Below are 27,020 nucleotides of genomic sequence, written 5' to 3'. Positions count from 1 at the left end.
CAAATAGAGACAAAAACAAAGCAATCTAGTAATCAAACAGCAAATAAAGAATGCAATGAAAACAAATGAAATAAATGAAAACAACGATACCAGCCCTGTTCCCCTTACAGCAATTACAGATTAAATACAACAAAGCATCAACAAAACATACACAGTAAATCATGAAAAATGGCAACGGATGAAATGTAATGATGAAAATAGATAGTCCAGAGATCCGCACATTGAATGGGAATGTAAAGATAGTCCTACCGCTAGTTCCTGAAATGGTGAAGACGTGTTCAGGAGCGCTTCTTTCTTTGTAGGATGGCCATGAATCCACTTACAGTCCTCATGTACACAGGCAGACGGCAGACAATGCAGACACCAAACACGAAACGATCCAGGACAAAATGAATAAGTACAGGTAACCCAACAGAAGGCAGGAAGAGAGACAGAAACTTGAAACACAAATGACAAAAACTTTTTTTTTTTTTTGCTTTTGGTCACTGGCTCCCTTTGTAAAAGCTGCGCTGACATCCTTTGACCCCAATAGCCCCAGCACCCTCAGTAGAAGATCAATCAGAGCCACTGCAGGGACTGCTGGGAGTCGCAGTTTCAAATTCTATTGGCTACTTTCACCATCCCAAGCCGCGTTTCCGCTACAGTTGTTTCCTGTTCTCTCTACATTACAGTATTGTCACGAAAAAAGACATAAAAATTGCGGAGTATATTTGCGGTTTCCGCTAATAATTATTAGATAGGTTCTAAGGAAAAATCCGCAAATGACTGAGGCCGCGAACTCTGAACCACAACTTCACGGGGGTCTACTGTACATCTTCTGTTGGAGACATTGCTGCTACTTATAATCCATGAAGGAACAGCTAGTTCATAGTGAAAAACCTGTGCTCATGTTAGTACTGTAGGTGGTATGAACTACTGCCTCATGTGCTTAATTGAATTATTGATTTTAGTTTCTTTATGCTGGGGTTAGTTGTGATAGGTTTAGCACAAAACAGGAAAATTCAAGTATTTTCACAGAGGGACCCCATTGCCACATTTACTGACATCTTTTCACTTATTAAATTCTTTTTTTTTCACACTTTCAAGTGTATTTGCTAATATGTTCGTCTTTATTCATTTCACTTTCCAATTTTCTCAGCTTTTAATTACAGATCAGTGACAGTAAGGATGCTTATATTATGATGCTATGCTTCTCTTAACCCCAAATCTAAAATCTCCCTGACACTCTCCAGAAAGCACACAAATCAGATTTATTTTTCTTGCTGAAGTCTACACATTTATATTCTCTGAATTCCTTTTATCATTCCTTCATTTAATAGGCCCATTGGCTGTAGGTAATATTCACACATATTGAATCTAATCACCCAAAAAACAGATCATCATTCCTGCTCAGGTACAAAACGTTGTATGAAACACCTTAGTTAACAAAGATCATCGCTAAAAACCAAGAAAGGACTTCTAAGTAAGAAATGAGTTATGTCTTACAAGCATACAGGTATGAGAGGAAGGGTTCTATTGAACCTTCCTTCTGTAGACATGATCACTTCATCACATCCTAACTAGTGCTTTGGATTGAGATCTAACCTTATTATTTCACACAACCCCATCCATAAATTAGTACTGTTTAAGAGGTAAATTGGTATGGATACATGCAACCATGACGAAAAGTAAATTAAAACAGTTTGTAGCAGTCTCTGATAAATAATTACCTCTTTACGCTATTGTACACTCATATCACAATACCTGGCTTGTGTGCTGTCCAGGAATGATGTAACGAGATGACGTCTACCATCTTTACTGAAGACAAGTGCTTTTCCACTAGCAAGAACACCACATCCAAAGCTGACTTCTGCTCCTCGAATTGACTGGAAGTTGTGATAGGATGATAGTCTGGGGCTCAGAAAACTCTCAGAAATGAAGGCTGGGAAAGTCTGAGAAGCTAACTCACATGCAGGACCAGAAAAGCCAGGGTCACACCTGTAAGAGGCACAAGTCCCAGCGTACCAGTTAATGACAGTGCTTATCATTTCTTAGAACTTAGTCTCAAGAGGGAAAAAACACTGCCATTTAGTTTAATTATTTGAGAAAACAGGCTGAGAGTTACTTTGATTCCTGCACTCTAGTCTACATACTTAAAATTAATCTAGTTCCTTGTATGTATACTATAATCATTTAGTCTTTATGCTAGAATTATAAATTAGCTTAACCTATTCAGTATAAGAGAATTTACTGTCACCTCATGAGTCTGAATACTAGGATTTAGGTTCAAGTTTATTGTAGTTTGTACACAGTAATTAATTTCATTACTCATTTTCTGCCTATACGCCTGGATTGTACATCATAGCTATATGCATAATAGTATATAGTTTCATGTGCCCTGTCTGAAATTGAAATATTTAAAAAAAACTGCAAATTTAAACCAAGGATTTTAGTCTATATGTTGGAATTTTGCCACAGTTCTAATGTTCTATATGAAGTCTCCTTTTTTAATAGTACAGTTTGTATAATGTGTGTTTCCAGTCTGAGTTAAACTGATCATGTTATTGTAAAGATATTTAATTTTATTCAGTGTTAAGCATACTGGTTGTTATATTAGACCTGTGTTTTGCATAATGACTTTGATTTTGGTCATAAACGGCACATGCTTACTTGCACCCATTTCTGGTACACTGGCCACGTCCAGAGCAGAATTTAAGGCATGATGGTCCAATGTAAACTACAAGAAATTAGGACACATAATAGAAAACAGAGGTTAGAAATTGCCATACTACCATAGGCGAAGTGCTCCCAGTTGTAAAATTAAAACACAGAGTATCACACTGAAATTCAATCTAATATTTCCCAATCTCACCATTATCTATAGCCCACATGTTTCCTACACCTGGCCCATTCTGCCTCCAGCGGAAGCGTGTACTGCCTGTTAGTGGCGCATTAGGCAAGGGGATGGTAATTCTGCTCCATCTGCAGGAAATATGACATATATATATATATATATATATATATATATATATATATATATATATATATATATATATATATATAAAGGATTAGAAGTAGCAGTTTGAGATGCTGATTTCACATGAGGGTTGAGGTCACCTCTCTTACCCACTGTAGTTATCAGACGAATACACAGTGCTGTGAGGGAGGTGTAGACCTGTGCAGAGTTCTGGAAGACATTCAGTGTGTAGCAGGGACCAGATGCGACCATTATTGGTGGAAAATTCTAGGCTAACACTGTAAGGAGAAGGGTACATATCAGCAACCATGACTCCACTAGGAAAAAAAACAAGGAGGAAGAGTGGCTACCTGTTAGCAGGCTGATATGACCCACAGCCCAGGTTGATGGAGAACTGGATCATGTGGGACTGTGAAACTGGCAATACTGGTAGCAGATGAAAGTAGTCGATAGCCCAGACATTGTGGTTCAAGCCAGCATGATTACGCTGCTCCAGACAAAACTGTGTAGCTGAAGACTGCAGCTCTGTAGGCACTGGTACTGACACCAGAGTTGGGGTCTGAAGATAGATGATATAAGGCATAATTAATAAGACAATGACAACAAACTGGAGAAGTGCACATAGCAGATGAGTATTACTAAGAGCAGATGGGGCTATGACAAAGGACAAGGAAAAATAGGAGAATACAGAAAGTTATCAAAAACTGCATTTCATAATAAGCAGGTAAATTATTTTGTGGCCACAGACCTGGTTAAGAAACAAACATAACATCTGATAAACAAAAGGTCAAAAAATGAATATATTGTATGAGTGATCAAAAAGTTTTGAGTCCAACATATTAAGAGGAGCACTAATAATACAAAACAAGTTATATTTTTCCTAATGAACACTGAGTAGATGTATTACTCTTGTGTTAGAACTAGAGCGCTATAATCGATTTTGTGGTTTATGCTACCCATGTTAATTTGATTTTGAAACAAGAAACATGCAGTCTTCTAGCATTTATAGTAAACAGTGTAAGTTTTTCCTATTCCAGTACAAAGGGGTTAATTTTTGTTCGTTTACAAAAATCAGCACTGTAGAACACCCCTTACAGCTGTAGGCTCACAACTTGAGTATCCTTTGTACAGAGGAAAAAACACTGGGACGGAGCACTGAATAAACACAGAAATATGGTAAAATATGGCTGATCAGAGACAGAGATTAAGAAGACAAAAAGAGATTCGATACCAGCCCAATGAGATGTGATACCAATGAGATTCGGAAGCCAACCATTATAAATTCATGTAATCCATTTTAGGAGCCTGGGAACCACAGCCTATCATGGTACTACTGGATACAATACAGGAACCAACTGGACAGGGAGTTAGTGTATTGCAAGGCACATTAACATTGATCCACATTTACTTATACAGAGCCAATTTGGAGTTGCCAAATAACATAAAACGGATGTTTTGGGATGTGTTTGGAACAAAGGGCAGCTAAAGGAGAAAAAAAAAAATAATAATAATAAAAAAAAAAACAGATAATGGGAGACATATGGATCTGACGGTGCCCAGGCCAAAATTCAGTTCTAAGATTCTACAGTTGTGAAGGAGCAGTGGTAACTACTGTTCCATTTATTATGAAACATGCATGTTACAAATATTTTGTATGTCAACAAGGATTCAATGTATCATGAAAGCAAAGCCTTGAATTGTCAGAATACTAAAAATAAATGTCACAGGGTTGAAAGGTGTTATTTACAATTCACAACAGATATTAGACTTTGTTGTAATTAAAGGTTATTCTAGGACTTGTAAAGATAAGAAGGGGATTGGGTGTTGTACATTTGACTGTTTTTTTTTTTTATATTTCTTTGTTTCCACAAGTTTTTGGGGTATGCAGCCAGGTTTCTGTGGTAATGGATAGCCTTTCAGCTCTGAGCTCTCAACATAAGGATAACTTCAGGACAGCAATACCAGTAGATGACTACTGCCCTCTGAGTAACAACCCTACTCCCCAAAGAAAAAGGACAAGGCACCCTATAAGATGAGTAGGATAGCACATCCAACACCAAGTGATCCTTCCTGCTCTGTATCCTGCCATAAAGTGTGACATCATTATCATGAGAAACCCCGGGATCACACAACCCACTACCTGCAAAGAAAGGAAATCAGGCCATTATTAGTAAGACATTCAGTTCTACCAAGTGGAAAGTTGTTGATTGTGCACACAAACACACCACCTACCCATTGTGAAGTAGAGTCGGAGGTTACCCACCGCAGTAGTATCCAAAAATGGAGTACAAACTCTCCTCTCACCATCCTGTAGAAACACAAGGGAGAGGCCCGAAGCTACATTGCCACAGTCAGCTCCATAGACAGCTCCTTGTATTTGCCAACTATAAAAAGAAACAGGTCAATGTGACATTATACCTTGGTACTGTTTCCACTACCCTACAGAACTGGTAATACCTCACTATAGAACATGGCATGAAAAACAGCCACAAAACAGTTTAGCACACATGACACCCAACTGTGGAGTATTGCTGAGACTCACCCCTCTGGTGAAGCCTCAAAATCTTCCCTCCAGGAAGTGTGTCCCTCCTCACGGCTCAAATCCACATCCCGTGTTGAAGCAAAGCTGAACCCGGAGCCCTCTGTCCCATGAAAATACATTGCATTTCCCTCAGACTGGCAGGCATGCTGCAGAAAACAGGTACAACAGAACAAATCAAATATAAACCAGTAAAAAAAGTGAGGACAGACGCTCAAACACTGGTACACCCAAGCAGAGAATTAAAGAAATTGATTCTGAGATTACCTAGGAATAACTTAATCAAATCAGTATGCAGGTGCACTGGAGAAGAATGAGACTTGGAAGAGGGTGACAATGTGAGAAATTTTAGTAAGCAATGAGAGATATGATATAGTAGTCACAGTGAGCGATCACAATTAAATATTTTGTGCAAGAGACATATAAGATACAGAATGAGTTGTGAGGCAGTTTAAGACACTATGCTAGGCACAAGGAAATAGATGTCAAGACAGGCACCATATAATGGACAAGACTAACTTGAGATGCTGGATGAAGGGTAATGTGAGACACTGTGCACTTTCAGCTATATAATGCGAGATGCAGACTGAGGTGGCATGCAAGAGATGGTGTGAAACATTGGCAGAGAAACTAAGCAGCTTATTCTCTGTCCCGCCCCACACCCATAACACTGTTCTCTCAGAGATGCCATCTTGGCACACCAGAGTTGAACAGATTGCATGGACAGACGGCTGCCTTTCAGGACACTCCAGCTGCCATCACCTTCAGTGCAGCTCAAGGGTAGCAGTCTTCCAGGTGGAGTGAATGCTGCCACACATACATCAACAAACATTCAGACTGAGGTTGAAGTAGCCCCTTATTATGAATCTTCTTTATATTTGCAGCATCCATCCTATTGCAAGTTTAAAGTTTTTATGTACCTTAACAGTAGCTCCTGGAAAGAATAGCCAGTTGGTAGTGTCAGCAGGATCCAAGCTGTCTTGCAGCAGCACTGGTCTGTGGGCTGCATTGACCAGCAAGACATTGTCCAGTGCCCAGCATGATTCATAGCCTTCATCACCAGCTAGCATCTCCTGGTGCCAGCGAAAGCGAACATTCTCTCCCTTGGCAGCAGCACTAACATGAAGCAGGTGGATTACTGTGGTACTATTGGAAGGTGCTCTGCAGGACAAAAAGAGGAATGAAGAAGGGCAGAGCAAATGGAAAAATTAACCATGAAAAGAAAAAAAAAAACTAAACAACTTCGACTAAATATTAATGTACACTTTATTTTAAGCAAAGCCTAGAAAAAGTCATGTCAATATAACAATAACAAGCAACAGAGAATCAGAAATCATAGCACATAGCATACAAAAAAAAATTTAAGAGAAACAATTTAAAAGAAAAAATATAAAGATTAAAGGATAAATTAGAATAATTATGAAAAAAAATAAAATGTAACTAAGAAGACACATCAAAATAGAGTAAAATATAAGAATTGGCAAAGAGGTGAGTGACAGAGATTATGAAGAAGTAAATGGAAATTCAGAAAAAAAATGAAAACATACCAAAATCAAAAAAGTATATTTGATAGTAATAAACTGAACACTTAAAGAACAAAAAATTTTAAAAAAAGAAATTAGATATGAATAGACGCAGTACCTAGTTTTACATAAATCCCTTACAAATTATATCCAAATACAGGTTTAGACACCGTAATCTGGTCATCTAAACCATCTAGTACAGAAAGATTTAGGGAAAATAAAATGTTTTTTTCATATACAGTACTGTGCAAAAGTTTTAGGCAGGTGTGAAAAAATGCTGTAAACAAAGAATGCTGTCAGAAATATAAATAATGATTGTTTATTGTTATCAATTTACAAAATGCAAAGTGAGCGAACAAAAGAAAAATCGAAATCAAATAAATATTTGGTGTTACTACCTTTGCCTTCAAACCAGCATCAATTCTTATAGGTACACTTGCACAAAGTCAGGGATTTTGTAGGATTATAGTCAGGTGTTTGATCAACCAATTATACAAAACAGGTGCTAATGATCATCAATGTTACACGTATGTTGAAACACAGTCATTAACTGAAACAGAAGCTGTGTAGGAGGCTTAAAACTGGGTGAGGAACAGCCAAACTCTGCTACCAAGGTGAGGTTGTGGAAGACAGTTTCATGTCTTGGCAAGATTTTGCACAGCAACAAGACACAAGGAAGTTATACTGCATCAGCAAGGTCTCTCCCAGACAAAGATTTCAAAGCAGACTGGGGTTTCAAGATGTGCTGTTGAAACTCTTTTGAAGAAGCACAAAGAAACGGCAACGCTGAGGATCGTAGACGCAGTGGTCGGCCAAGGAAACTTAGTGCAGCAGATGAAAGACACATCAAGCTTATTACCCTTCGAAATCGGAAGATGTCCAGCAGTGCCATCAGCTCAGAACTGGCAGAAACCAGTGGGACCCAGGTACACCCATCTACCATCCAAAGAAGTCTGGCCAGAAGTGGTCTTCATGGAAGAGTTGCAGCCAAAAAGCCATACCTCCGACGTGGAAACAAGGCCAAGCGACTCAAGTATGCATGAAAACATAGGAACTGGGGTGCAGAAAAATGGCAGCAAGTGCTCTGGACTGATGAGTCAAGATTTGAAATATTTGGCTGTGGCAGAAGGCAGTTTGTTCGTCGAAGGGCTGGAGAGTGGTACAATAATGAGTGTCTGCAGGCAACAGTGAAGCATGGTGGAGGTTTCTTGAACGTTTGGGGCTGCATTTCTGCAAATGGAGTTGGAGATTTGGTCAGGATTAAGGGTGTTCTCAATGCTGAGGAATACAGGCAGATACTTATCCATCATGCAATACCATCAGGGAGGCGTATGATTGGCCCCAAATTTATTCTGCAGCAGGATAACGACCCCAAACATACAGCCAAAGACATTAAGAACTATCTTCAGCGTAAAGAAGAACAAGAAGTCCTAGAAGTGATGGTATGGCCCCCACAAAGCCCTGATCTCAACATCATCAAGTGTGTCTGAGATTACATGAAGAGACAGAAGGATGTGAGGAAGCCTACATCCACAGAAGATCTGTGGTTAGTTCTCCAAGATGTCTGGAACAACCTACCAGCCGAGTTCCTTCAAAAACTGTGTGCAAGAGTACCTAGAAGAATTGATGCTGTTTTGAAGGCACAGGGTGGTCACACCAAATATTGATTTGATTTAGATTTATCTTTTGTTCATTCACTGTATTTTGTTGATTGATGAAAATAAATGATTAACACTTCCATTTTTGAAAGCATTGTTTGTTTACAGCATTTTTTCACACCTGCCTAAAACTTTTGCACAGTACTGTACATATGAATAATATAAACACAAGGGATGTGTTAAACAGGAATGTCTTCATAAAATTAATACAAGCTAACTATAACACCTGAATAGAAACATAACCCTGATTCTGAATAGGCAACCCAGTATATCGTGTGTATTCAGATTAGTTCTTTGAAGACTTAAAGCTGTTATTACTGTAAAAGATGACCTTACAATATATTAAAATGTGGGAACTGAATACTTAAGTAAACAGCATATTTCCTTTTATTCTTATCACATAAAAATGCATTTTGATTTTCAGTATTTTAAAATGAAATTATCAAAGAGAAAAACATTTTAGAGGAATATTTTTCTTTGCTATTAATTTATATCTCCTGTTCTAATTTAAAATGGGCATTACTTATTAATTAGTGTGACATTGCAGTAGTTAGCAATGTCTTACCAAAGTTCCAGGGCCCAGTCATTATTGGTGTGATACATTATGTGCCAATTTTCCTCATGTTCATGTGGGGTTTCTCTGGATACTTTGTTTTCTCCTGTATCCCAAACATGCAAATGTTAACTTAATATACAATGGCAAATTTAGCCTGTGTGAGCAACTAACTGGTGACATCCAATACAGTGTTGGTACCTGCCTCGTTCTAGGTGCTGCTAACAAGTCAACCCTGGTCTGTATCCAACTACATGATATCATAAAATGTGTTAATTCTGCTGAATTCATTGCAAATATTTTTGAAATATAATATATTATCATGACAATAAAGGGTTTTTTTAAATGATAACTTAATATATGGGAGCCAATGTGTTAGTGAGTCCTGGAGTGGAACATTACTTAATAAACAGTCATCATTAGAATGAAGCATTTTTTAATTGAATTTGATCAATAAAGAAGGAAGAGCTGTGGAGATCAAGAATCAAGTCACAGAAAATATCATTTGTATTTAAAAAGAAATCCAGTAACAGAGTATAAACTAGACTGTTTCAGCCTTCCTCTTCACATGGAACTTTCCATGGTACTGAAACACTTGACACACAGATCTTGGGAGTACAGACTATAGTGTGTATGTCAAATGGACATGAGTAGAAAACAATCCTCCTCTCAAAAATCTAGCTACTAACTCACAAATTTAGTGTCACTGCAACAGATTCTCCCAAATTATCTTACTATTGATGAAATGGCAGTCCTACCAAGCAAACATAAAATATGTCCAGTGTAAACACTAGGAAAATTAAAGCTCTTTTTTGAAGAATGGCAAAAGAAACAAAATGTGACTGCTTGCCTGAGGTCAGATTGAGTAACAGGTACCCACAGAGAATAAAACCCTACTGCACGGAGATGAGAGGCCCATTTGCCACTTCCTGGAGAAAGGAGGAAACCAGGGCTGAAATGGGCATGTTGTGAACTCAGAATCAAAAGTGCATCTTAAACACTTGCAAAAATTGAAGGGCTATCACATATTCATTATATTATTTAATAAGCAGAGGATACCGCTCAATAGTTTAAAACAAAATTTCCAGGTCTTACGTCATTCAGTATTTTTGGCTTATTATATGGTCTGTTGTGGCATCTGGGTTCAGGTGCAATTACAACATTTTGCCACATTGTAGTGCTAATACAGGAGGAAGTCTTCATAAAATTAATACTATCTTAACTGGATGCTTTAAGAAATAGGAAGAAAGGGAAAGAATATGGTGGGGAATGAGTTACTTTAATTTTCATGAACATTATTTCAGTATGTGTCAACCCTCAATTACAGAGAAACTGAACAGAGTAAAGAATACAGAAAGTGTATTACAGAAAAACAAGCTGGAAACTGAGAGATAGAAATAAAATATTAAAGCCCAGGAGCAAAGATTGGCATACCGGATCTTCTCCAGTGGGGTCCATCCCTCAGAGTTGTTACGGCTATAGGAGACAATGATATCAGGATCTGTGAAGCTAAAGCGACAGGAGCCGGAACCTGGAGCAAAAGGGTGACAAGTGATGACAGTATGTTAGAACATTCCCAATATACCTTAAATTTGTCAGAGCAATCACATCAACCTGCTCTACAGTTCCCTCTCCTACACCTGTCCGGTATTTCATATCAGTAAGAACTCCAAATCTTGCATTTCTCATGCATTGGCTATAAAATCAACAGCTACTGAATATGCATAACCTTGACAAAAAACTATTACTTCCTGTGTGATCACTGTAGACCGATATTCTCATATGAACATCCCAAACTTTACTCTCTCACACATCCATTCAAAGCACCATTTACCTCACATGCATGACTGCACAAACCAGAACATTTCCTCATTATATGTGTGATCATAGGAATATAATGCTTGCTAAAAACACTATCTATTTTGGGAGATTATTTCTAAATTTCAAGTCATGTCTTAAACAATATCAAGGTATTTTATATCAATGACAAAACAGGATAAATTACTCTAGGTTTGTACGATCCTCTTTTTCAGATTTTCATATGGAATTTACTTTCCAGAATACAGCAGCAATAACAAAGCACTCAGATAATATGTATAATCACTCCAAACCATTGTTCGTTATGCTTTGGCATATCAATGTTATGAATGGAAACCCATAATCCATTAAACAGAATGAGTCATGACTCCAAACAGCTGCCTAAATATATGATGGCTCCAGCACCCCCTCAATAATTCTTCCTCTATACCCAATAATGCTGCTACTTTTCATCTCATCCTCATTTCAATCCATAGTATTTAGTCTGAAGCAAACTGATTTGTAAACAAAGGCAAAAGGACAGTTACTGTGCAATGGCTCCTTTTGGCTGATTCCTCCTTCTCCCTCTATATAATCTCAACTTCAAACAAGGGCAAACAAAGAACAGCAAACTCATTTGTGAATAAGCAGGGACATGGAACATATTGTAGCTGCTGGATAAAAAAGCATTGTGGGTAGTGGGGATTTGACACTGTACACTGTATGATTCCTAACCATGTAATCTGTCAATTAGTAATCACTCATTTTGTATATTTTTTGCTATGTCACTGGCTCTTCTCCTATTATGCATATCTGATAGGTCCATCTCAAGTCAAAGTCTGCTTTACCCTATCTTCATACCTGGTCTGTTTTCTCTCAGCTCATATTTTTTCTTTCAGCCTCTTCCCCTTTACCATCTGTTTTATTTTTTCACATCTAATCTCCTTATCCTTACCAGTCTCAAAACCCTTATCTCTGTCATTCTGTTCCCTCTACACATTATCCAGTTGTATCTCTCTGTCACCTTCGCACCTATCTGTCTTTACCTGCCTTGCTTTGACATGGGATTCCCAGAGAGTTTCTGTGCTTAGTAACGCTCGCTAATTGACCCGTGTTTCTTGGTTTCACATGTCGTCCCCAAGGAACAGTAAATCTCTCTATTGCTTGTCTGAACACTGAGGGAATTTATTGTTATGGTTCCTTGGCTCATCATTCATTTCCTCTCTGTCCCTGGGGTCAGCGGGGCGTTTCACAAGTGCAATTAAGAGCCAGCCTGTGAATGGGGGGCAGCAGGGACACACAGAGGTGAAATGTGGACGTGAAACAAATTGCTCCCTGGGACACTCATCTCTAAATTAAAATGGGGTCTCTTATCCTTAGCAGCATTTGTAACAAGCCCCAGGGGGATGAGGTGCTTCCAATTCACTTCCAGTTTTTATATGGGGTGAAGAAGGGATATTACTTGCTGTGAAGTGAACCGAAATGAAAACATGCAATTGACTGTACTGTTAATAAATCTGTTTTACATTATTGGGCATTTTTTTAGATGCTCCTTGTCTTCACTGACCCTTATGTAACTCAACTCATTCTAAATGCTCTTAGCACCTTCTTCAGTATGTTTGGCTGGCACTGCTTGCCATGTCACAATAATAAGCTGGTGAGTGGCCCAAACATATAAGATTGATTATGACATGGTGATCTGTAAAACTTTAAGAGTCAGGTGGCACTGGCTCAAATAAAGTACGGGTCCTGGGCTGTAGTGCACAATGTATAAGCAAGAAAATTGGCTTCATTTTTGCTAGTAGCCAAAAACTTTGGACTATGTGCTGACCACCTGCTTTACGTTTCATCTTCGAGTAACATCATGCAGAGTCAGAGAACTGGCAATTTGACAGCAGCTACCCTTAGTCTAATCAATCAGATTGTGACAGTATAGAAGCAATTGTGCTATGGAGCTAGATGGTTATCTTTGAATAATGTGTTCAGGATCCTGTCTTCACACTTTCATCTTTTACTGAAAAAAGACAGTAAGACAAAGACACATATGGTCCATAACAAGTATACAGGAAATGACAATGCAAATCACATAGGCTGTGAAGAATTTTAACTAGAAAGGGGTAATAAAGAGAGACTAAATATAGTACTATGAAATAGTGAGGGTGCAGTATGAGATGGGGAGCAGGAAAGGACTGATAAAGAGAAGAAGGGAAAGTGAGAGATGGGCTCCAAGGATAGAAATAGAACAAAAAGACTATTAAGTGTGCAGTACAGGGTGGGGTCATAGAAAACTAATGTATAAGTAAACTGAGAAACTCTATCAAAGATAAGAGAGATATAAGGAGGACATGTGGCAATATACTGACCAAGTGCAAACTGTAGAACTGAGGCTGAACTAGTGTTGAGTGGCACTGTCACCTGCAGGAGAGGCAGAAAGTAAGAATACTTAGAGCTGTAGAAGAATGTCTTTCTGTCCTGAAGGACCCAATACTCACCAGTTGTCGCCGGCCAAGCGGTTCACAAAAGGAAACAGCAGCACCGTGCATGATGCCACCACATCGCTCACCCAATTCACAGCCACTGCAGTCAGACCTGACAAATAGACAAAAAATGAGAACGAAGCTAACCCATATCACAGTCTTTGCTATGCTTCTCATCAACCCATCTGCTATACACATTACCAGATATTGGGATTTAGCTGTTTTTCCTGGTGGGATTCAAAATCATCTCGCAGTATCACATGATCTCCATGGACCTGAGCTGCAGGAAAAACAACATTTATTATTCAGTCTATCCATTCATTTATTATTTTCCAGAAATTGCAGTCTCCAATGGTATCAGTTACAAGACAAGAAATAAAGAAGAACTCTCGTGCAAAAACTTTAAAAATGTAAAGTGAACAATTTTGCTGTGCCCTGGAAATGAACACTAAGTCAGAAAGTGCTAATTTCATTTGCATCTCCACCTTTTAGCTCAACCCAAAACAAATGTAAAAAGTGGTTGCACAGTGGCTAGTACTGCTGCCCAAAGCTTCATTAAAATTAGTCCAGATTATGGCCCAGTCATTGTGTATATGTAATTCCCATGTTCTTCCCATGCTTTTGTGGATTTTCTTTAGATACACTGGCTTCCTCTCACCTCTCAAGTAAATGATGACTATAATCTGAGACAGCATATTCATATTGGTGTGTATGCTGTATGACAGAGTAGCATCTTCCTTAAGTAATGGATCTGGGACCCTAAAATCCATGGAGAGATGCATGGAATTAAATGGATGTATGGAAAATGGAGAGATGGATATATAGCAATAATAATTTTCAGAACAGCTACTTGGGAACTAAAAATTCCAGGATTTGTTTGTTTGTACATTGGTTCATGGGTGGATTACAGTGATAAAGTTTTGTATGTGTATAAATAACAGCTAACATCTATATGATCTGTGGTATGTAACTTCATATATATAACTTTGTGTTTTGTGTGTCACATGCATGGTTCAGAACCTGTATGTGCATGAATTGCTATGTATACCACTGACAGAGGGAGCCTTCCATTAATGTCGCTATATAAAATACAGGTAGGCTGCTTGGTTACCATGAACGTAAAAAAATCTGAAAGTGAAAATAAATGCATATACATATTGTGACAAAAGGAGCTATATCAATGCTCAACCCAACACAGACAGATGTAGGCACACTGGTAAAACAAATAAATGTTTTTATTTTCTTTTTCTTCACCTGTGGGCAACACCTTCCCCATTGCCCACAGGCACAACACAGTCCCACAAGCATAGTACCACACAATTCTTCTTCTCTCTCTTTTGTTCTACCACTCCTCGCCGGCAAACTTTGCCTCCCTCCTCCCAACTTGGAGTGGTAGCTGCTGGCTCCTTTTATAGCCCACCCGGAAACATCAAGGTGTTTGATGACCTATTTCTGGATGCACTTCCGGGTGTGGCGAAATAGCCACCCACACAGGCACAGGAACAACTGCAGCACCCCCCTGGCGGCACACCCGGATCCCAAAAGGGTTGTAGAGAACTCCATCTCCCATGGAGCCCTGCGGGAATCCTAGACACCACTTCCATCCGGAGGGCTGCCATCTACCATCCCGGGGGCAGTACTGTTCAATCCATACTTGTTACCCCGGACCATATATTGAAGAGGTGTCCCGGCCTAGCAAGGGCCCGGGCCGTCTGCCGCAATATTTATCTCAAATTTAAATGAGGGTTAAACCCCGCTAAAAACACAATAACCCAAGCTCTTATATTCATCACTGGAGAAATATTATTGGAGATTTTGGGAATGGCAACACACTCATTGATAAATATGGGGGTGAACTGTTCAGAGTGGAGAAAACTATATTATTGGAATGCTATCTATGGAGAATTTGCATATTTATTTTAGGGGTTACTGTAAGTTATATGGTGATTGTGCCCTGCACAATGAACCATGAATACCATCCAAAAGTGATACCACTTAGTAGGAGCTGCTGACAGGGAGGGCTATGAACCTCAATTAATTTACCATGTAAACAGTTGGTTAAAAAGTGAAATGGAGGAACAGAAAGATGTTTCTAGATCAGGGGTGGGCAATGTCGGTCCTGGAGAGCCGCAGTGTGTGCAGGTTTTTGTTCCAATCCAGTTCCTTAACGAGAACTCAATTATTGCTGATGAAGCACATATTGCTTAAGTGACATTTTGATGCTTCATTTTAGTGGTCTCGCTTGTTAAGGTTCTCCAACCTTAATTGCTTATTTCAATCTTAAACTGCTGCATTCAGTGTTTTAATTGCTCCTTATCCATATTACTAACCGAGAATAAACCGGATATGGACGCAGGTACATGGCATGCCCATGGACGCAGGAGACATAGTGCGCAGGCGCCGACAGCGAGCGAAGTCTGATCCACCGAGAACGAAGGAGTCACAGCTCAATAATGAAGGAGCTCAACTAACGTAAATAAGAAATGAGGCAACGCGCCCATAGGTAACCACACAGCCACACAATAAAGAGGATTCAGCCCACTGCCCCAGAGTGAAACGGGAAATACTACGGGGTCCACAAAGGTCCACAACACACAGCATAATCAAACCCGAGATAGTACGGAAAGCGCTGGCCCCTACAACGTGTTTCTGAACCATAGCTCACCACCGCAAGCGAATTCTGATAAACCACCAAAACCGAAAGAGCTCAACTAACGAAAATACGAAATGAAGCAACGAGCACAGACAATACAGAACCCTGACTGTCCACACTACACAGCATAGTCAAACCTGACATAGTACGGAAGGGGCGGACGCCTACAACGTGCGTCTAACACACCGCAGGCAGACCCCCGAGATGGTACAGAAGCCCCAGAGATACGGACTCCACAGCATATGTGAATCACATTACAGTAATACAATAATATGAGTACTCACAGACAAAACAAACAGAACAGGCTTCGGCGTCCCACCCCACAATCAAACCAGAGAGAGTATGGCGTCCCCAAACGTCCACAAAACACAGCATGGTCAAACCCGAGATAGTACGGAGGGCGCATGCGCCTACAACAACTACCACATGAAACACACACACGGCACCGGAGGTATAATATTAGCTCAACTAACGTAAATAAGCGCCTACAATGCAACACGGCTCAAAAATAAAGGAGCTCAACTAACGTAAATAAGAAATGAGGCAACGTGCCCATAGGTAACAACACAGCCACACAAAAAAGAGGATTCAGCCCCCCGCCCCAGAGTGAAACGGGAAAAAGTACGGAGTCCACAAAGATCCACCATACACAGCATAATAGTACGGAAGGTGCGAGTTAGTATGAAAGGCGAAGGTGCCTACAACGCGTAATAAGAATAAACGAACGCTCCGTTGTAAACGTACGTCATCCTCACACGTCCAAACTGTAATAAGAATAAACGAACGCTCCATATTGAACGTACGTCATCCTCACAAGTCCAAACTATACAGCATAAGTGAATCACATTACAGTGATGCATTATTAACAGTACAACCACAGAAAACGCTCCGTATTAACAGTAAGTGCAAATATTCATATTACTAACGGTAAACAATGGAGAACTAATGGAGTCACGATCACGGCTCCAAAACTATACAGCTCCACTAACGGAGCTACAAAAACGAGCCCGCATGGACAAAAACAATAGACATCAGTGCCTACAACACGCGTCTGAAACCGCAGAAGCAAAACTGTCTCGGCTCCAAAACCAAACAGCTCAACTAACGGAGCTACAAACACGAGCCCGCATGGACAGATACAATGAACGTAGACGCCTACAACGCGCGTCTCAAACCGCGGAAGCAAAGCAGGCACGGGTTCAAAATGACAGTGCTCGACTGACGGAAATACAAAAAACTACAACGCACGTCTGAAACTGCGGAAGCAAAGCAGGCACACATTCTGTAATGAGTCCACTATTAGTGAACATTCATTAGGAATAATGAATATACTTCCTTTGTTCGTCATCTACACCTTTACACTCCGATATATCTCATACATTCATCAATGTATTTCGGGTTACCCAACACCGGGGGTAGGCGAGCGAAGCGAGCAGGGGGCGGAGCCCCCTTGTTAGCAATAAGATGTATAAGACAAAGCAGCCAGTAGTTCTCCAGCTAGCTTTTTTCCAATTACATCTGTGTGTATTCATCATGCACTGTTTGATTTAATAAAACACTTAACAGAAAAATGTGACAGACTGAAAATGATCTGTTTTAGGCTTCAAATCATTTGGATGATATCCTTGGAAAGGAAAAAAATCTATGATATAAGAGCTTTACATTGCACAGACTAACAAGCCATAAAATTAAATAAGGTCTGAGATTGGCAATGATCAATTAAGCAATTGGGTTTGAATGAAAACCCGTAGCCACTACGGCTCACCAGGACCGACACTGCCTACCCCTGTTGTAGATAGAACAGTGTTTAGCATTGTTGCCTCACAGGTGTCTGGGGACCTTGGCTTGCCACAAAATTAACTCATTGTCTGTGTGGAGTTTTTAAATTTTCTCTGTGTCCCTGTGGAATTTCCCAAGTTCTATAGACTTCTCTGACATTTTGAAGAGAGGCAGGTTAAATAAACTAACAACTTTATAACAGCATGGTATAAGCAAGTTTGACTGAGTATCTGAGTGTACCATATAGAACAACACTTTGTCATCCAGGATTGTCACTTGCTCTGTTAATGATGTTGCTGGAATAGGCCCAGCTCACAACACTCCTGTAATCAAAATCAAAAAAATGAATGGAAAGATGTATACACTTATTAATAATGATGCATAACTAAAGCAGCAGAAGGGGGAGTAAAATCTTGTACATGTGCATAAGTAATGAATTTGCAAATTAAAATCCTGCAGAGATGCTGGAAGCAGATGCTTTTTTATTACACATCTTGCTGACTGCTGCTCCTCCTGTTGGACATGTCAACGCAGCTCTTTAAACGAGTGTCACTCACACAATCTTTCATTCTAAGTGTGAGAGTGTTGCTTAAAATCAGAACATTAACCCTAGCCTGTCACCTCACTTTCACTTTTTTGAAACTTTCTGTTGTAGTCTTACTGCATTACAAAATATACTCTCATTTTATACACTTTAATTTATTTTAAGAGAGTACTATTCCAAAATGCTTTAAATCATAGTAACAGTTATAGAAGTCTAAATTTTACACAATGGCAAGCTTTGGTAGAATAGGCAACTCACTCGAGTAACACAGGAATCTATGGAATTTGGTCAAGCGACTTTAGAACATTAGAACAATGTAGATGAGAACAGGCCATTCACCCCAACAAAGCTTGCCATTCTTATCCACTTAATTCTTCTAAAATAACATCAAGTCTAGTTTTGAAAGTACCTAAAGTCCTACTGTCTACAACGCCACTTGGTAGCTTATTCCATTTGTCTATGGTTCTCTGTGTAAAGAAAAACTTCCTAATGTTCGTGTGAAATTTATCCTTAACAAGTTTCCAACTGTGTCCCTGTGTTTTTGATTCTCATTTTAAAATAACAGTCTCGATCCACCATACTAAATTCCTCCATAATTTTAAACACTTCAATCATGTCTCCTCTTAATCTTCTTTTGCTTGAACTGAATGAGGCTCAGCTCTTTTTATCTTTCCTCATAATTCATCCCCTGTAGTCCTGGAATACAGCCTAGTCACTCTTCTCTGGACTTTTTCTAGAGCTGCTATGTCCTTTTTGTAACCTGGAGACCAAAACTGCACACAGTACTCCAGATGAGGCCTTAGAAGTGCGTCATACAGCTTGAGCAAAACCTCTTTGGACTTGTACTCTACACATTGCGCTCTATAACCTAACATTCTGCAAGTCTTCTTAATGGCTTCTGAACGTTGTCTGGCAGTTCATAGTGTCGAGTCTACTAAGATTCCTAAATTCTTCTCATAAGGTGTTCTTTTGATTTTCAGCCATCTCACTGTGTATTCAAACCTAACATTTTACATCCTACGTGTAGTACTTTACATTTACTTACATTAAATTTCATCTGCCACAAATCTGTCGAAGCCTGTATGCTGTTCAAGTCCTTCTGCAATTATTTGACAGATTCCTCATTATCTGCCAATCCACCCAGCTAAGTATGATCTCCAAACTTAATCAGCTTGTTACTTATATTCCTATCCAAATCATTTATATATATTATAAATGACAGTGGCCCTAGCACTGACCCTTGAGGGACACCGCTGTCACCATCAACCAATTCTGATAGGCCTCCTCACATCCTGTTTCTGAACTAAATCTGCACCCATCTATACATCTTACTCTGAACTCCAAATTCTTTTAGTTTGATGCACAACCTCTCATGTGGCACCAAATCAAATACGAAAGTTTAGATAAATAATATCATATGCTCCACTTTGATCATATCCTTTAGTTGCTTCCTCATAGAATTCTAGCATGTTGGTAAAACATGACCTCCCTCTTCTGAACCCATGTTCTTGCCATGTGTTGCTCAATCTTATCCTTAATAATACTTTCCATTAATTTACCTGTGATGCACATTAAAATTACTGGCTTATAGTCGCTTGGATCTGCCCGGTCACCCTTTTTACATAATTGCTTGTGTAAGATGCACATGATAAGGTCAAGTTCTTCTCATTTTAATTAGCCTATATTTTGTGAATTAAAAAACCTTTAAAGCTAAGCAAAGTAACAAAAGACCTTCAACAAGCTGTTCAAGATATGAAGGTCAAATCTGAGGGTAGATTTTTCAAAATGTAACAAAACTACTGAATACCTTTGGCCATACAATACACAGTACATGTGAAGTTTTTGAAGTGTACCATCTTAGGAGTCAATGCTTTCTTTTCAGAGGGTTTTTTAATCTTGTTCCAGTATCACACGGAGGAGATTACATCACATGTTGATATTCAGGATAGCTATACTCCAGTAAGTGACTATTGTTATGACAGATGATATCCTCTTATTATTATTGCAGTAGCTTTTGTTTACTTGTTTAGGTTTTACAATTTTATCCAAGTATTTAGGATTGTCTTAATGATACTTGTTAACGATATCCCACTGGTGAGAATCTATTCCTAAGAGTTTATGATTGCTGTTCCAGTGCAGTGGCAAAGGCCTCACATCTAGCTATAAACTTTGGTTTTATGTTTCTGGTTCTCTGCTAAGGTTTGAATCATAAGAGTCTCCTTGTGATTCTTTCTCAGGCTGGCATTGTCATTTGGCCTCAGACCTGTCCTCACGCCAGGCAGTGCAGAGCTCTATCTTTGCTAAACAGGTGCTTCTACTCAACTAGCCAATCCCAGCCCAAATAGCAGAAATCTCGCCAGAGCATAATTATGTTCTAGGATCGTGTGCCACATAATTAGATTGCGTAATCATTTGCATTTCAATTAGACACTTGCCAGATGCAACAACACACCAGCTTTCTAACTAGAAGCCTGCTATGGGTGCTCAGTAACCCAGGCCTGAATGAGAAGACAGCTATACAGGAGCCATCTAGGGGTCCCTTTACAGTAAATCAGAATACAAAAAGCATAACATGAGTCTGTAGGAAATATTTCATATGTTTACCAAAAAAAAGCCAACTTAAATTGAGCACAGTAATCTCAGGAAAAGGGTCTGATTAAATCATTTACCCCAGGAAACCAAATAGCAGACTGTAAAAAAGCACAGTTTTTTAGGATTCCACATGGTTCTGACCTATTTCAGCTCTTTGAAGCTATTTATCTCAGTTTTCTATTGTGTGTCATGTTCCTTTCATTATTCAGATCAAAGTTAAAGCCACACCTCTCTTTTATTACATTCCAAACCAGACATTCCTTGGCATGAATACTTCCGTGTCTCCTACTGTCACACCCTTCTCTGTCCTTCTTTCTCCTTCATATCATGTGGTAAAAAAAAGTGTAACATGATTTTGTAATAAGCATTTGTGTTATGATTCTCACTTTGATATTTGCATCACATTGTTTTACAGAAAAAGACTGGGATGAGGTAGAGGTAGAATCCAATTTTTAGAGAAAAAGAAAGAGACACTGTGTTTCTCATACTGGGAGAACTGGAGCAGATAGGATTCACTGCCCAAGATTCTCATGCTTGTCACAGCTAGAGAAACATGAAAAGGTGCTGTCAGTGTCATGCTACATGATAAAAATAGGAAGAGAGGGGACTGATGCTTCAATATTAGCTTAGTGGCAAATCTCCTTTTTTGTATTACCTTGTCTTCAATTCATACTATAATACTCATATACTGTATATTTCAAATGGTCTTTTTGTTGGTTATAAAACAAAAAGTTTTTATTAACACTTTTACTGTGTGAAACTATCATCATGTAGGTTGTAAATTTATTCAGTGTATTTCTGCATGTACATAGCAATTTTGCCTTTTTCAAACAGAAACTGAATTAAAAAAATGAGTAACTCAATTCAAATGTTTCAGAACATGGGTACTGCAAACAAACAGCTCAGCTCTTTCCCATACTCACCAAGGCTCGGTCGCAATGGGGACTCTGTGGGAACTGCAAAATAGAAACATAGTAGATAAGTCAGTATGAGCTTCGTAGGTTCAATACTCAACAAAGATAACTTAAATGTGTTCAATATAAAAGATCTAGTGAAGGACTAATGATCTAGAATAAGAAGTTGTTGCTTTGTTATCTAAACTTCAAAGAGAAGCACACAGTGTAGTGCATATGAGGAGAAACTGATATTTCTTGTTGTGTGAGAAGGGCTAAAAACATTCTCAAGGACAAAACTCATCCCGGAACTTCTTTGTTTGAGCTCCTCCCATCAGGCAGATGCTTTAGGTCAATCCGTGTACGCACAAACAGACTAAAAAATAGCTTTTTCCCATCTGCCATAAACTTTCTGAGATCTGAATCTCCTCAGTCTGAGATCATTTTTAATTGAACATGTGCAATAAGCTATATTGGTAATGTGCAATATACTAATGTAATACAATATATAATATGTAATGTACTATTCATTAACAGGTGCAATAACAATTTATACTGCTGTACTTTGAGCAATAATAATTTGCTCTGGTTACTTGATCACTTAACATTGTATACGGGCATATTTAGAATTATTTGACTTTTCTTTAAATGCACCTTGGGGCTGTCACAAAAAGTAATTTTGTTGTGTTACACAATGACAATAAAGTGCTTGAAGTATTTACAGTTCACTCTTTTGGTCCAGGACTGAGGAGAATGTCATATTTTACCTCCTAATTCAGGACTCTCCTTAAGGATTTAAGTCCAAACTATGGAAATATCAGCAGGTTGAGTGATTTGTAGAGACTGCAGGGGATGGAAATGGGAGCCATAAACTTTACTTTAATGACAGGAGGTAAGTGATTAATGCAGAGCGAGTCATTAAAGAGCAGACTTGAGGCTGCGTTCTTCTAAACTCAAAACCTTTTATCATCTTGACAACTCATACTTAAGCCAAACGGTAGCTTAAATGTTTAACATGCACCCCACTTATTAATCTCCATTAGAACTCCTCTGCCTGAGATAACAGACTCATCTTTAGTGCAGTCGCTAAGCAGGAGCACTCAGCTGATAAGATTAATACGCTTGTGAGATGTGCCAATAATAGAGCCCCTCCGCCTGCTGCTAATCCACACTCTCCCCACTGAGCCGATTAGAGACTGCTTCCTAAACCTAGACCTGATCCTTACACAGAACTTCTGGCTTGCTTCTCACCATCTTCCACCAGCAGGCTATATGCCCTGCTTTCAAGTGGGATGCATCGGTCAGGTAGACGCTGGTTTGTGGTCTGAGCTGAGAGCTTGTGAACAATGTACCAGTTCAGTCTTCTTATGCTTCTAAGCATATGATATATTTAACCATTATAAATTTTTCAAAACTCTTTCAAGTACTCTAATACAGTCTACAGTGCAGGGGAAACATATAAAAAAAATCAATTTACTGTACACTCTAAGCTGTGAACATGGTGCTGGATTGCTGTTCTCCACTTGAGCCTTTAGAATCTTTTATTCCATTAGATTTTAATATATACACAGAGTTATGAATAATTCATTCTCTTTCATACAATCAACTGTAAGGAAGGGATGGACAGATGACACTTTTTCCAAGGTGTGCAAATGCAAGATACATTGATTCATTGTCGGTATTGATGAATGAGGTGAAGAGAGGGAGTAGCTGATTTTGTCTTCCCATTCATTCTATTCATTGTTTATGCATGTATGGGTTTAGAGTTTGTGAACTCTTGTGCCTCCTAAGTGGAAGAATGAGTTTTAGTGGTCTACCCTTCTTCTGAGATGTTAAAAACAAAGGGTAAATTAACCGGTCATCACTACCTGGAGTAAGTGTGGGTAGCTACACTGTTCTTTCCCCAGGTCTAAGTGCCAATTCTGAGCTCCTTGCAAAAGATTGCTCATGAGAACTGTCAGTGGTAGTTTCAAAGGCAGAATGCTCAATTTGAATACGCTGTTTCCGGAGCTGCCACCACTTTTGACAAGTTCCAACATCAGATCAAAGTCACAGAGAGAGAGCTCTTCGCTGAAGAAGGTGTTTGATCAAACAGAGTGTATTTTTAACTCCAGCTCGTGGTGTGCCGGCGGCTGATTGAATGCAGCGCAAGTGATTTGCTTGGCGGGAGCTGGAGCCGGGCAGTGCTGCTATTACCTTGCCAGCTTGTAAATCACATTTTGCACAGCTTGTGTTCGCATACAGATGTCCAAACTGCCTCTTTGAAGCCAGAGCCATACGAGTCTGAAAGAATATTGTGCACGTTCACATGATTTAATGTTTAATCATCCAAGGGGAAATGCAAGGAGTGGTGCTGAGCATGTGTCTCTGCTAAAAACAGAGAGAGGTAGAGCAAGGGAGGATCTCCCAGTGAACGGAGTGACCAGAATTACCCAAATCTGGAAATCATGAGTTAGAAGAGCAATGGGTAGGAATATGGAACAGGTAGAATGAATCGATTATGGAGGCAAAATATACAGCATATGGCTATATAGAGGTTAGATGGGGTCACTATAGCAAGTGATTCACAGGAGCTTTGGGCAGTTTTAGGAATATATTCTCACCAGTGATATGTACAAAGGGGATCTGTAATGCTCAGGCTCAAGGACAAAAGAGAAAGTCAGGCTGGTTGGCTGCTGCCCACTAATTTGAAATGTAAATTTCTTAAGAGCTCTCCAATGTAATGTGACAAATTACACAAAGATGCAGGAATTTACCCCTAAAGAGGTACACATCAACACTTTAATCTCCCTGCAGTCAAATTTTTATCATCCTTTGTTTCTCCCAGTACTACTCTTTACATTGATGACCTTCAAGTACTCTAATTATTGGCCTGCAATTATATTATCTCCCAAGTGCTTGGAAACATTGTCTTCTTTTCTCTCACCAGTTCCAGTACCAGTCTAAGTGCTCCTGGTGATAGCCAGAAAAAAATCTGTGACTCCTAGCCACATATCATTACAAGTGAAGAACAAGTAGAGGAATGTATTCACTATGATATAGATAGGAAGTGAGGAGGGGTGCTGTAGCCTCAAAGTAAGTGAATCAGTGTAGAAGTCACAGATTCAAAAGGCAGTTGGTGAGCATTGCCAGAATGATGCTAAAGAAAGCAAAGACAAAACAACAAATCTTCAGGTTACCATTTTATTCCTGTTGCATGCGTTGTTGTTCCCAACATTCTATATAAGGGAGTGAAAGGACATAGTGTATAACACACTGCACACTTCTTCATCCTCACAGACTACCAGCATCAACATAGCAGTATGTATTTTGCTGAACTGTCAGAACAAGAACTGCACCCTAACTTACCTCCCTGTTCACACAGCTGCAGTGCCAAGGCATCTTTGAAGAGAATCTGCCCTCGGTTGGTGGCTGTTGCCCTACAAGACATCAAAAGAATCTTTTTAACACAGTTGACATAACATTGTCTTTTAAAGTGTTCACCCCTTAAGCCTGAAAACCTTCTCTGGAGCTACATGGTCTGGAGACATTTTAACTAAGCTCTGTAAGGTTTATAACACATAAAATGCCTGATAGCAACCAAGAGGCAACCTAGAGAATATTATGTCAAGTAAGCAGCAGTAGTGGTTGTGGTATTACTCGTCTCATGTACTTGCACAGAGAATTTTTTTCTTGCATGCCTGACCAATATGCAACACTTCAATAATTAAGAATGTATTAAAATAGAGAACTTGATTTGAATTACTTGAAAACACAGGTCACCTTTCCCAATCTACTTCTTACTCATGTTTCTATAATGCTATTTGTCTGCTACTACCTGAAAACTTATTACCTCATAGTATGACAGCTATTTAAATTGGTTAAGATAACTCTACTGTAGTAAGATTACATGAAAAATAACAGCATTCTTAAGCATGTTAAAAAAACTGCAGCACAGAGACTCCCACTAGATAGATCATGCTGGCTTAAAGGGTGTGGCACCACCAGTTAGATAGTTAAATTCCCACCTAATTCTACACTAACAAATCGGGGCCTTTTTCCTCCAGCACAAGTCTTTTATGAGCATCAAGTCGTTTAAATGTTCATTTTAACTTATGAATAATGCAAACATCTCATTAATTAGTAACAAGCTCATATGCGAGGGAAATTTAATTACATTCATACTTTGCAATTGTTTAAAGAGTAATTTGCTTTTGGTATTTATGAATAAAACATAACAGTTAATGAACAACAGGAGGGCATGTAGGAACACAGGGCTTAAATATTTACTAAAGCAGCCTAAGCAGCATGAGTCATCCTGGCTTATAGGTGTCTGTGCCAGCCAGAGACTTGATATGCAGGTCCTTCACATACTCCAACAACCCAAAAAGGGTAGTGCACATTTCCTGAACATGACAAAACAAAGTCAGACTGGCAGGTCATTTGCTACGAATATTCTAACACAACCTTGATTGTGGTAATGAATGTTCTCTGAATACTCTAGCACTATGTTCAGACCAGCAGTACATGTATGCTGGACACCTGCATGGCATCCTGAGACTAACAGTGCATATGACGACAGATTAGTTCTAGTAGATTTTTCAATGTCAGTTTCAGAATACAGTCACACATAAAGTAGTCATTCAAGTGCCACTCTGAGTCAGGCATACTGTATATGGACACTATATTCTAATCACAGCCCAATACTAGTACTGCAAATGCCCTGCATATACCTGCATCAGGTTAATTATGGCAGTGCACATGCTTTGGATATTAATTTTCCAACCTGAGACTGCCAATGCACATGCTGAGAATATTCTAATAACAGCCTAAGACTGGCAAGCAGTGTGGTCTAATGGCTAAGGTACTGGATTATCAACCACAAGTACAACAGTTCTATCTCCTTCACAATCTCACTGAATAGCTTAAGTTACTTTAATGAATCAGTACTACTATTGCAAAAGTCATGAAAAAAATCTACTTTACATATGCGTTTTGTAAATTATTTTGGATGAGCATCAGAAAAATAAAGTTGTTATAAGTAAAACTGTACCAAATTACTCTTTGTCTATTTTTT

The 27,020-nt window shown here is 39.0% G+C and overlaps 1 protein-coding gene across 2 annotated transcripts in view; it reads right to left on the bottom strand.

Annotated features, from left to right (window-relative positions):
* Positions 1-27,020, bottom strand: part of reln (reelin) — a 147,449-nt gene that overhangs the window by 75,699 nt on the left and 44,730 nt on the right. For both annotated transcript variants that reach the window (XM_051919109.1, XM_028808741.2), the window contains exons 4-18: positions 25,313-25,383; positions 21,995-22,027; positions 13,705-13,783; positions 13,519-13,615; positions 13,390-13,441; positions 10,664-10,760; positions 6,416-6,656; positions 5,499-5,644; positions 5,189-5,340; positions 4,981-5,096; positions 3,307-3,515; positions 3,106-3,234; positions 2,852-2,961; positions 2,650-2,716; positions 1,744-1,977 (exon numbers count right to left, since the gene is read on the bottom strand). In XM_051919109.1, the coding sequence (XP_051775069.1) occupies positions 1,744-1,977; positions 2,650-2,716; positions 2,852-2,961; positions 3,106-3,234; positions 3,307-3,515; positions 4,981-5,096; positions 5,189-5,340; positions 5,499-5,644; positions 6,416-6,656; positions 10,664-10,760; positions 13,390-13,441; positions 13,519-13,615; positions 13,705-13,783; positions 21,995-22,027; positions 25,313-25,383 (1,833 nt within the window). The remainder of the gene's footprint in view (positions 1-1,743; positions 1,978-2,649; positions 2,717-2,851; positions 2,962-3,105; positions 3,235-3,306; positions 3,516-4,980; positions 5,097-5,188; positions 5,341-5,498; positions 5,645-6,415; positions 6,657-10,663; positions 10,761-13,389; positions 13,442-13,518; positions 13,616-13,704; positions 13,784-21,994; positions 22,028-25,312; positions 25,384-27,020) is intronic.

The sequence above is a fragment of the Erpetoichthys calabaricus genome, chromosome 1 (genome assembly GCF_900747795.2).
Source record: "Erpetoichthys calabaricus chromosome 1, fErpCal1.3, whole genome shotgun sequence".
Lineage (NCBI taxonomy): Eukaryota > Metazoa > Chordata > Cladistia > Polypteriformes > Polypteridae > Erpetoichthys > Erpetoichthys calabaricus.
The sequence above is the reverse complement of the archived record's forward strand: the minus strand, read 5'-3'. Positions and strand labels throughout refer to the sequence as shown.